This window comes from Macaca mulatta, chromosome 3 (assembly GCF_049350105.2).
Source record: "Macaca mulatta isolate MMU2019108-1 chromosome 3, T2T-MMU8v2.0, whole genome shotgun sequence".
Lineage (NCBI taxonomy): Eukaryota > Metazoa > Chordata > Mammalia > Primates > Cercopithecidae > Macaca > Macaca mulatta.
Genome location: NC_133408.1, coordinates 172478842 through 172490938, shown reverse-complemented (window position 1 = coordinate 172490938; position 12097 = coordinate 172478842). Strand labels below are relative to the sequence as shown.

Genomic DNA, 12097 nt, shown 5'->3' with positions numbered 1-12097 from the left:
ACAGAACCAATAGAGACAGTAGAAGAACCTATAAGGTGAAAGCTGAATAACACAGACCCCACCAGACCTTCAGATCCCTCCAGCCAAAAGCCCTGGGGTCTGGGTTGGAGCAGGTTTTGTTGCATAGCTGGAATATAATAATAACCCAGAATGTTTGACAGATGAATTCATCTTTTTTAAAAATCCAGCCTGCCATTGTGTTTGTTAATTTCTCAGATAGAATTGAGATGGTTTTGTACCACCTCTGCCACCCTTTGGTAGCAAGTGAGTGCAGTTTGACAAAATGTTTATAGATCAGCCCTGGTGCTTTTCTGTGGTGGTCCCACATGTCTTCAAGGAGTCACCACAAATCAGCTGAGCCACTGTGCTGTCTTTGAGGATCAGAATTTTAATACATGTAACAGGGTATTTTGTGAATGTGGTTAAAGGGGTTATAAAATGTTATTTAGTGTCTTTATGTGAGACTGGCCTGCTCATCCTCAGACCAGCCAGGTCCCATCTTGTCCCTCTTTCTGAAAGATAGCCTAACATTCTTAGCATGATATGATTTGGTTGAAAAATTACCCATCTATATTTGGTTGAGGTTGCAGGGAGAACAGTAAAAAAAATCTCTAGACTCGCGATAACACTCTTTAACTATTGCTTCATTAAGTTGTGGCAGCTGCAGATTATTTTGCAATATTTGAAAAGAGGTGCATTGTCATGTGGTTATCCTTATAACCCTAAGCCCAAAATTGTAGAGAGGGGCACAGCTATGTAATCTTGACCAGGCAGATGACAGCTCCAAGCTCCCATCAGTGTGTTGAAGAAAGCAGTGAACCTATAACCCCCCAAATGCAAATGGCCCAGTGCCATCATTTATAAAGACATCACTCTCTCCGGTAACTGAATTCCTTTAGATAGGCTCAGTATAGATCTGCTTTATACTGGCTTCCATTTTGTATTTAATAAAGCATGGTGTAGTGAGGTTGTCTATATACCTGGAATTCAGAGAACTTATCATCCATGTACTTGGAGAGACTCACACAGATCAGTTCACAAGCAGGCAAGCATAGCTGAGATGCTGTGACGCTGTGACACTGCCAGGTGGTGTCTCTTACATGGTGGCTGCTCAGTGTGTTATTTTCCCAACGAACATGGGGCTCGTGCCTCATATTCCAGTGTGAGTTCTTACAGGACAACTCTGCTGAGCAGAATCTTCCACTGCACCTCCTTGCTTTTTCCTGTTTTCTCTAAATGCATCTGGCTTTTTAAATTTACTTTCTGTGTGACATAATCATTGTTTCTCTGACCACTCTGTGTGTTATGTCTAAGTTTGCCTGCCTTTATATCTTATTTTGTGGCCTATGGACATAGGCTTCTTAGAAACCTATAATGATGGACACTTTAGGATAATCTATCCACCCTTTGCTCCTGTAACCCAATACACCATCTTGTTTGACTTCTACTCTTTCTGTTCTGTCCCCTTAATTTCAATCATTTTTAAATTTTTGACCGTAAATCGTTGTGTCTAGAGACTTTTGACCTCAGAAGGCCTGCAACTTCCTTCTAGACATTTCCATTTTGGATGTCTCACCCAAAATTGTCTGACAAACCCAAAATTTAAGTCATCCTCCTCCTTCTCAGGATCTCACTGACTTCCCTGTTTCTTTTGGTGACCCCATCACTGTCCTTGTCACCGAGGATCCTCCCATACCTTGGGTGTCACCATTTCCCTTTTTCTTCCCGTGTAGCTCTAGCTCTTGTTTCCGCCCTTGTCTGGTTTCTAATCTGCCTCCTCCTTGGCCTTCCTACCTGCAGACTCCCCTCTGTTGGATCCATCATGCCGAGGATGTCAGGTTAACATTCCTAAATGCCATTCTCCTACGTAAAAGCATTCCTCTAGGTTTTCTGTGGCTAGCAGGATATGTCTCAGCCTGGCGTCTGTCCTGGGCCCTCTTTCCACCCTTACTCTTGGTCAGTCCTGCACATGTACTCTTTCTTCCAGCTAGGCCTCACCCCTCAGGATTCCGTGTGTGCTGGACTTGTTTTCTCCCTGAATCCTGGCCACTGCTTTCTCCCCTCGTTCCTCCCAGTCCCACACCAGTCCTCCCCCTGGATTCTCTCCATGGTGGAAGGTCTTTGGAGAAGCCTTCCCTGCTCCCTCCAGCTACAGGCTTGCCCTCTGCACCAGGCAGAACCATTCCTCTTGTGAACTGTGACCGTCTCTGGAAGGGGACACAGAAACTGGGAAACAGAAGGAAGGAAAAAATTACTTTCTACGAGATACTATTTTGTTCCTATTAAATGTTATGCTGTATATACAATAAAATAAATTTTAGCATGTAGTTAGCAAATAAATAAAAGTTAGCAAATTATTACCTTTTATTATTCCTGAATGTTCCACCGGTGTGTGTATTGGTTTCCCCAGTGCACTGAACTGAGTACAGTGGTACCTGGTAGGAGCTCAGTGGAGAGCCAGGTGTGTGGATGGCTGGAAGGGTGAGTGCTGGCGGGAGGCAGGTGGTAATGGATGAACTGGAGGCAACCTCGGCCTCACCTTGCCTCTCTGAGTGGTTGCAAAACTAGAGGGGAAAGTAACACTTTTTTCTTCTTAAAGACCTCTAAAAATGGAGGCAGTATAGCCCCATTTCAGCTGGGTATAGAGTTTTCATCTGATAGTTAAGAATTCTTCCTGTCTACATCCACATCCCCCAAATTCCCCCAAATAAATAACTAAATAGAATGCAGGGTCCGTTTCTGCAATCTGGGCATAGGTACTAATCTGTGTAGCTCTGTCCAGCCTCATGAGCACATGAACATCTGTGTTCTCCTTCTCCGAGAAGGAATCTTGTGTTTGTCTAATGAAGAGATTCGCTCTCAGAACCTTTGGAGTTGGGGTTTGATCCCTGCACTGCCTTGGCCATAGCTTTCCCCCAATCACTGCATCCATCAGCCATGCTCCCAACATTTCCAAATGCCCCTACCAGGAGCACTTTTGCTTTCTATTAGAAACAGAGTCTTACTCTGTTGCCCAGGTTGGAGTACAGTGGCATGATCATGGCTCACTGCACCCTCTGCCTCCCAGGCTCAAGGGATCCTCCCATCTCAGCCTCTCGAGTAACTGAGACTACAGGCACACACCACCATGCCCAGCTAATGTTTTTGTTTTTGGTAGAGATAGAGTTTCACTGTGTTGCGCAGGCTGATTTCAAGCTCCTGGGCTCAAGTGATCTGCCCCCCTACTTGGCCTCCCAAAGTGCTGGGATCACATGCGTAATCTACCGTGCCCAGCCTTGTTGGAGTTTTCAACTCATATGGTGGTGAGAGGGGTCATTTAAAGATCATACGTGATAAAGCGATGGTGTTGATTAAAGGAGCAATATTTTGAGAACAGGAAGCATATGCCTTGTTTTCTGTGTTTTTAAAGTTAGATATTTGAAAAGCAATATCTATTGAAATTTGAAAATATCATACTAAATAGTTAGTGCCATTTATTTTTTGCCCTCTCCTGGTAGTAAAACTTACGCTTTCTGTTTGTCTTTCAGAGCATGCTTGAGAAGGGAGGATAAAAACTTTCAGAACGAGCAAAACACCATCAACGTTAATTCCAGAGATGGAACATTTTTTTTCCTAGTAAGAAAATAACCCATTTGAAGAGAAGACCACTAATGAGAAGACCACTAAAGAGAGACACCAAGAATGGATTCAGCAGAATCATTTCACATTTTGAACAGGAGCAGTTTGAAGGGCCAAAGCCGTGATCAGGGATCAGTCATTAAAGGACGCACTTCAGTATTAGTAAACCCTCTTATGATGATTAAAAGAGAAGGGCAGCCCTCTCCACCATTTGGTACTTTCTATTCAACTTCCACTGACCATAAAATGTTTCTCTTCTGAGCTAGCCCCATCATGTGGTGAACCTCCACCCTAACAAAGTAGGATGGGGTGGGGGGCTAAATTAATTGGAGTTAGGTGAGGAGAGAGCCAGAAAACATAGATCTGGGGGCAGCAGTGCTGGGTGGAGAGAGCCAGAAAACAGATCTGGAGGCCACAGTGCTGGGTGGAATTGTCGAGGCTGTGGCATGTTGGGTTTCTCTCTCTCTCTTTTCTCCTTTGATTATGTAAGAGCTGTTTCATTTTAACTTATTATGGTGATTATACAGGCAAGAAGACAAAAAGGAGAGAAAATGTACCTCTTCTACTGGAATAATGTTTATGATTACAAGTGAGATATGGTATTTTTATCAATATGAAGGCAACCTTGGCTGATGTAACCTCTATAGTGAATACTCACATCTTTACTTCACTCACTATCAATAATAAATATATTTTCTGACAAAGATTGGCATTGTAGCTCCTCATGCATTCCTTCGGCTGGGTTAGGTGGCTATGCTTACAGGAACTGAGCTGATTTATATTGTTAATAATTTGCATTTGTGCTGTATCTTTCCTCTCAAAGGCTCCAGAGCATTTCGTGGAGCCTCCGACAGGCAAGTGATGCTTATAACTTGCCTCTCAGGTAGGTAGAATTCAGGAAGATCTTTACAAATTGTGTGAACCTTCCTTTCTTTGGGATGACTTAAGTCATCCTGCCTGGGGCAAGAACTAGATTAGATAACCTTGGTTAGGACCTTCTGACCCTGCAATACTACAAAACATTCAAAGAAAATAATTCAACCATTAGTTGTTTTTTCCTCTTTCCAATTTTTCCAAACTTCCTGATTATAACTCTCCTTTTTTTTTTTTTTTTTTTTTAATTTACCATGATTGGTGCTTCAACCCTGGAGTTGAGTGAGTTGGAAATAAGTAGTCACACTAAAGCTAAATGGGAAGGTTCTTTGGGAACATAGGAGTACCAGTGCTCTGTGATATCCTTTAAGTGTCTTTTGTCATGTAGGCTTTTTATTTTATTACCAAGCAAGTGAATTTAGCAAAAGAAGACAGAATCTGTATCCTTAATCTGTGTTCAGATTCTGGCTCTGCTGTGGAATTTTCAGCCAAGTCACCCAACACTTCTTCAACTGCGAAAAGGGGGCAAACAGAAGAACTAACTTTTAGGCTTACAGTGAAGAGTCCAAATGGTTACTCACCACGTACGTTTGGTCAGACCCAGTATATGCTGCCTTGTGTGATGATTCAGTAAACTGGCATTTGGAGTTGGGGGTGTAGAACGTATTCACATGCCCAAGTAACTTTTATTTAAAGTCGGGATGTACTTGTGATGGGACAGTCTCAGCCAACCCGTGTGTGTGTAGCTGCAGCTCCTTTTTCATTCAGGTTCCCTGGGCAACGGCTCCCTCCAAGTGACATGTTCATGGACACTTGGGCACACACCTGCTGGCCTAACACTGATTCTGAACAACACTGGAGGCTCTCCTACCATACTTACCAATGTGCTCTGTGGTGACTGCTTCATGAAGGTTTTTTGGTTGGGTTTGGTTTTGTTTTGTTGTTTTGTGGGGGGCTTTCAGGTTTCTTTTTTAATGGTCTGAAGCTGGGTTTATTTCAGTGTGAACAGGGATTCACTGGTCACTTGAGGAGCAGCACGTTTTGATGCTGTCAGGGTGGCATCCAGGTGGCTGCCTGAGAGAAATGGAAGAACCCGAGAGACACAAGACAAATGTTTACATGGCGACTTGCTCTAGTGTTTGCAAATCAGCTAACTCACAAATTCCCTCCTATACTGTTTTGTTTTGAATTGAGAGCCAAGCGCTTGGCACATCCCAGGCTGCCAGTCTTGCCTCTGGCAGGCAAATGCAGCGCTGTAGAGTCAGGCGTCTAAAGTGGGCGAAATCCAGGGGAATGGGGGTTGGTTCGTCAGGCCGTCCCTCCCAGCATTGCTTATTAATTTATCATCCTGATAAGAATGGTAGGTGCGAGACAAAAGCCAGCGCTTTGGGGAAATAAAAGGATGAAATGATGCCTTTCTCTCCATCCATGGAGAGCTCCCTGCTGATGGCATCACAGCTCTGCCAGGTCACAGTGGCTTTCCAGACCACTGCTTGGGAAGAATGTTGTGATTTATATGAGGCTGTGGAGTGGCACATTCCAGTCAGTCAGTTTCTCACTTAAGTAGAACACACCTTCCACCACAGTAGCTTAGCTCATGAAGCCAAGAAGAATAAAGTGTCTTGAAAGCTGGTCAGAGGTTATCACACTAAACAAATGTTTGATGAACTTAGAGAACACAGCTGGGTTGAATCAGCACCAAGTCCTCTTTGAGAAGTCAATAACGTTGCAGAAAACTTGTCAACATGCACTGGATTAGAAAAGTATTGACTAATCATGATTAGTAGCAAATGTAGACTGCTAAAAGCCAGATGCCTGTGGCCGGTTGGTCAACCCACAAGACTCCTCCCTACAACAGTTTTTAGCAGTACTTGGCTTAGAACTGACCAGGTAGTCACATGTCCTCGACTTCTTGGGCTGAGAAATGGAGAATGTGTGGTTCTTCACTTGCTGTCTTCCAGCCTGCAGGTATAATTGCTTTTGCCAGAAACCCACATTTCAGTGAGCTGTAGGAGGTGACCCTTTTGAGATTTAAGAATTAAAGCAACAAAATTTCAGTTAAATTAGGAGGAATAGTTCAAGAGATCTATTGTACAACATGCTGACTATGGTTAATAATGCTATAATGTATCTTGAAATAATTTTTTTAAAGAATTAGCAGTTGAACAATTGAAAAGGCAGCAGTAACTTGCTGTGATTCAAACCAAGTGAGTTAGAAAATAGTCTGTTTAGAGTTAATCCTCTTGAAAGGCTAATGTTGTGAATGAATGAGTTGATACTCATTCATATCTCACTGCTCTCCTCCTGTCTTCCTCTCCCAAGTTTTCTCAGTCTCTGCTTCCTCCTCTCTTCTCTGCCATCTTCATCCCCTCCTCTAACCTCCTCTGTGTGTTTACACTTTTCTCAGCCTCTCCGGCCTCCCTCCAGAGAAGCAGTGACAACGGAGTGCACAGTGCATCCTCCTGAGTGCGGAGTCCTGGGCTCTTGACCCAGCTGTGCTCCATTTGTCAGTGGGGACAAGTCACCTCTCTCTGGTCTCTCACTATACAGTGGCCTGCACTGGATCCTTTCCATTACGATTTGTGTTTTTTGATGCTTCCCTTCTTTTCTCCTCCATCCTCTTAAATCTTTTAGTCCTATATTTAGTACTTCCTCTCATTTAGTAATTTCTTATTCTTACAGTTCTTATAAACTGGGTAAATGGAATTTACCATTAAATTCCATTAAATGCTCTAAATGAAAACTATATTTGTATTTCTTTCTCTGCGCCCTTGATGGTACTTTTTCTACAGTTTTTGGTCCCCGTTCGATTTTTGTTTTCCATCAGTGCCCTGAGGGATTTACTCCGTGGGCAGGCTGCATCTAATCTTGGAAGTCACCTTAGGACACGTAGCCCATTTGTGCTGATGACACCCACAGTCCAAACTACCCCCAGAATAGGGGACTGTGGTGCGGGTGCTCCGAGGCCTGCACCGGCCAGTGAAGAATTCATGTTCTGGCTCAGGAGTCCACAGTTTAGTTTAAAACCTTCTTCCAGGCATCTGTTTTAGCTTCTTCCTCCCAGCCATTAAGAGCATATGGAATGGAGCAGATTTCAGTTTTTACTCTCCTTCCCTTGACCCACTTGATTTTGAGGTACCAACAATAACTGAAGCAACATAAAGGAAATAAAGGAGGGGGATAAGGACCCGTTTACTGACCATAAAGTAGAATGCTGGCTCGTGGTGATCAAGGCTGTGCCTGGAGAGGACTGGACGTGATTCCCAGAAGCTCCTTTCACTCTCTAGGAGCTTTTTTTCTCCTTTTTTTTTGAGACAGAGTCTGGCTCTGCCGCCCAGGCTGGAGTCTTGGCTCACTGCAACCTCCACCTCCTGGGTTCAAGCAATTCTCGTGCCTCAGCATCCCAAGTAATGAGACCACAGACATGCGCCACCACGCCAGGCTAATTTTTATATTTTTAGTAGAGATGGGGTTTCACCATGTTGGACAGGCTGGTCTGGAACTCCTGACCTCAAGTGATCTGCCTGCCTTGGCCTCCCAAAGTGCTGGGATTACAGGCGTGAGCCACTGCACCTGGTCATTAGGTATTCATTCTGACTGTACCATATATGAAAAGTCACTTTTAGTTATTCCACTGTAGGTGAGTCAGAGCTGTATCTGTTCTACAATCATCCCCAGCCTGCACATGACCCAGGGAGACTGGAGTGGTTGGTGATTTTTCAAGCTCAGTGAAATGGGAAACTTCAAGGCCCTCCTTGGGTACTGGGAGGTTGGCCCTGCCCATCTCCCCTGGGCGAGCTCTGCTGCTCCTGGATAGCACTGCTTTATCCACGATGGAGGATCGGATTGGTAAACAAAAGACAAAGATTTGTTCTCCCATAACCGGAATGAGAGTCATCTTCCTCACCCAAAAAGGTTCCTTATGCTAGGAATTTTAGCCAAAGCACCAGACAGCCTCCGGAACTTTCAATTCCATTACCTTCCAAAGCCCAGAGTCATTGGATCCTGGCTTTGGGAGAAAAACGACCAACCACCTAATTCATTCTCCTACCTCCAGGCTGGTGTTTGAATGGAGATGGCGGAATTTTATACTTCATGTTGTGCTCTCTCTCCTCTGGTCCCTCCAGCCTCAATATTGCTGGCAGAGCCCCTAAGAAGAGTTAAATTGCTTTAGTTTATGGGGAGAAAGCAAAAATCACCCAAATCAAAGGTATCTTCCACTTTTCCTACCCTTCCTACTAGATTTATGGTCATCTCTAGATCGTGATAATATCCCCTTGTATTTCAGGGGACAAGCCTAGGTTAAATCCAGATGTTTGTATTCAGAAAATATGGTCATCAAATTGATGCTTTTCAGTTAAGGAAGTTGGAAACTAAAACCATTTCAGTCCCTGCAACTCCTCAAACCAAGTCAATTCTGTGGCAAACAGCTTCGCTTCAGTTTGACAGAGTACTTCAAAACTCTTGCAGTGATTTGGATTAGGTGAGGCCTCTAGACTCTTCAAAGGCTTTCCCATGCAGAAAAACTTTACTTAGCTGCCACTCTGCCCCGCACTCCCTGGCAGATAGTCTCTCTCCTGGGGGGATGCTTATCAGGCAGGCAGTGGTCATTGTCCCTTTGTTGAGAGGCCAGTCTGCTTCGAATATAACCTTGCCTTCAAAGTAAATTACATTTCTCTGATGGCTTTGAAATGCAAACATGGAAGCTGGAGGTCAGTGGTCAGTTGCAGGCGCTTAGCTGTGCGCCTTTCTTCCCAGACTTGCCCCAGCACAGAGCAGCCTGCCAGGGCTGGAGTCCAAGTGGCTCATACTTGGGGAGCCTCCTGCAGAGTCCTCTTCCCTGTCAGGTCTGCCTATGAGCCAGGCTACTGCTGGGCCCTCCTGACTGCCCACAGCACAGGTTGAAAGCCTCTGCTCACTCTCTCTCTCTGCCCCTCCTTGCAAATATATAAAATCAAGGTCGAGGGCCGGATGACTGGGGCCAACTGCCTATTATCTGCTGCCTGTGCAGTCCAAGGGATGAGGGTAAAATCATTTTCTTCATTTCATAGCCACAGGCCATGTTTCTCAGTCAGCATCAAACCGGCAAAGCCACTCCAGCCTGCACATTTTAGCTTGACTTTGCATCTCCCTAAGGTAATGCGCATCCCGGTCTCAGAAGCATGACCAGGAAGTCATTGAAAACAGTATTCAACCTCCAGTTGAAGTGGCATTGTCGTTTTATTTCAAGCTTGGAAGGCAGGCTGCGGGGCAGGGGCTGGGAACTCACTTCAGCAGAGGGTGAATAGGATGTCGGGTAACCTGCTGGCAGGAGTTTATTTTCAGTCACCTCCGTGTTCTTAAAATGCCTTTGCAGCAGCTGCATGTTAAATGTGAACCCAAAATAAAAGAGCCCACACTCCTCACCCTCAGGTGCTTAACACAGAACTTAGAAGTATCAGTGACTCAGGCGGAAGGTATTTTTCTTCTATTGGAAGTGAATTTATCAGTGAAGTTAGATGTTATATTTTAGAAGCAGAAGAGGGGTTATGAATCACCACTAAGGTGATGATGTTTCAGGAACATCAGAAGTTTATTGTCCTGAGTTTTTATAACCACTTTCAACCTCCTCCTCATTAAAGGAGAGGCTTGTTCATTGCCTATGGCTCAGCATGGACCACTTAGCTCACCACGCCTGCCTTATCGGGTTCCCCGGAGAAGGGGTTTTTAGCCACAGTACCATGTCACACTGGCATTGCCTGAATCACTGCCTGAATTCAGCATAGCCTCTGTGCACCAGGTGCTGTTCCACGTATCAGGGATATCGTGGTGAACAGGACAGACAAGGTCCAGACCTCATGGGCTGTACATGCTGTTGGGAAGAAACCATAACCATATGATGTCTGGTAGTGATGAGTGATATGTGAAATACGAATGGGTAAAGGAATGGAGCACTCAGGGAGGGGGAATAGAGGTCTGTGAGGGTGCTGTGCTATTTTAGATTAGGTGGTGAAAACACAGCTATAAGGTGGTCATATCTAAGTAGATTCTTGAATGTAGTGAGAGAACTGGAAGCCAGGTATGGTGTCATGTGCCTGTAGTCCCAGCTACTCAGGAGGCTGAGCTGGGAGGATTGCTTGAGCTGGGGAGTTCGAGGCTGCAATGCACTATGATCATGCCAGTGAACAACCACCGCACTCCAGATGGGGCAACGTAGGGAGATACCATCTTTAAAAAGGGAAAAAAAGATCCAAGTGAAGTGCGTTCCAGATTGGAGAGCAGTAAGCACAAAGGTCCTGGGGCAGAAGCTTGAAGTTTCATGGGTTAGGGGAGCAGTAAGGAGGTCTTCACGGCCCCAGCAGAGTGAAAAAGGCCCATTGCTCTGGGATGTGGGTTGACGGAGGTAAATCAGAGCCAGAACAGGCAGGACCTTTTTGTCTTTGATTTGAATTTTATTCTGAGTGCAATGAAAAACTATTGGAGGGTTTTCTGCCAGGCTGTCAATGTGATTGACATTTACAAAAGTCCACTGTAGGCTGGTGCAGTGGCTCATGCCTGTAGTAGTGCTTTGGGAGGCTAAGGTGGGAGGATCGTTTGAGGCCAGCCAACACAGTGAGACCCAATCTCTAGAAGAAATTTTTTTAAATAAAAAAATTAGCCAGATGTAGTGACACACACCTGTAGTCCAGCTACTCGGGAGGCTGAGGCTGGAGGATTGCTTGAGCTCAGGAGGTCCAGACTGTAGTGAGGTATGATGGCACCACTGCATTCCAGCCTAGGTGACAGCAAGACTCAGTCTCAAAAAACTCCAACCAACCAAACAAAAAAAAAACACTCTGGTTGCTGTGTAAAGAATTAAAGAACTATCCAAAGTATAAAAGCGAGGCGAATATTAGGAGGCTATTACATTAACGATCCAAGCAGGAAGTGGTGACCCGGACTAGAGTGATAGCATGAAAAAAGTGAGAAGTCAGATTTAGGAGACATGTAGACGTAGATAGACCCAACCAGACGGCCTACTGCATTAGATGTGGGATATCAGGGAGAGAGGAATAAAATGTAAGGACCCCAAGATTTGCCTGAGCAACTACTGAATGGTGCTACCATGTATTGAGATGGAGACACTTAACATCTACAAGAGTGGGAGGGGTGTGGGCAGGAAGCAGAGCTTCCATTTTGATCATGTTAAGTTTAATATGTAATTTATGACCCCTAGTAGAGATGGCTAGAGAGAAGATTTCGGGTCCTCGTTGTCAAGATGGCATGGAGCCTTGGCACTGGCCTTGGATGTGCTTGCCTATGGGATGAGTTTGTAAAGAGGAAAGGGCTGGGACAGCTACAGCTCTCTAACACTGGGAAGCTCAGGAAGAGGGAGAGGAGCTGACCAAGAGCAATGTGAGAGAATGGCCACTGAGATGAGAGACAAACCAACGCAGACATGGAGACCAAGGGAAGGGAGCGTTTCAAGAAAGGGGGAATGGCCAGCTGCACTAAATGCTACTGATGGGTTGAGAAAGATGACAGCAGAATTAGCCAGTGAATTTGGCAACATGAAAGTCACTTGATGAGCAGGTGGTGACTGGGGAAAATGAAAACCTGGTCAGAATGGGGTTGAAGAAAGAATGAG

The 12097-nt window shown here is 44.9% G+C and overlaps 1 protein-coding gene across 7 annotated transcripts in view; it reads left to right on the top strand.

Annotated features, from left to right (window-relative positions):
- Window positions 1-4322, top strand: part of CHCHD3 (coiled-coil-helix-coiled-coil-helix domain containing 3) — a 294629-nt gene extending 290307 nt beyond the window's left edge. For 6 of the 7 annotated variants that reach the window (XM_077995003.1, XM_077995000.1, XM_077995002.1 and 3 more), the window contains one exon: window positions 3528-4322. In XM_077995003.1, coding sequence (XP_077851129.1) covers window positions 3528-3551 — 24 coding nt within the window. In that variant the 3' untranslated portion in view covers window positions 3552-4322. 7 annotated transcript variants of the gene reach the window in all.
- The last annotated feature ends 7775 nt before the right edge of the window (window positions 4323-12097 follow it).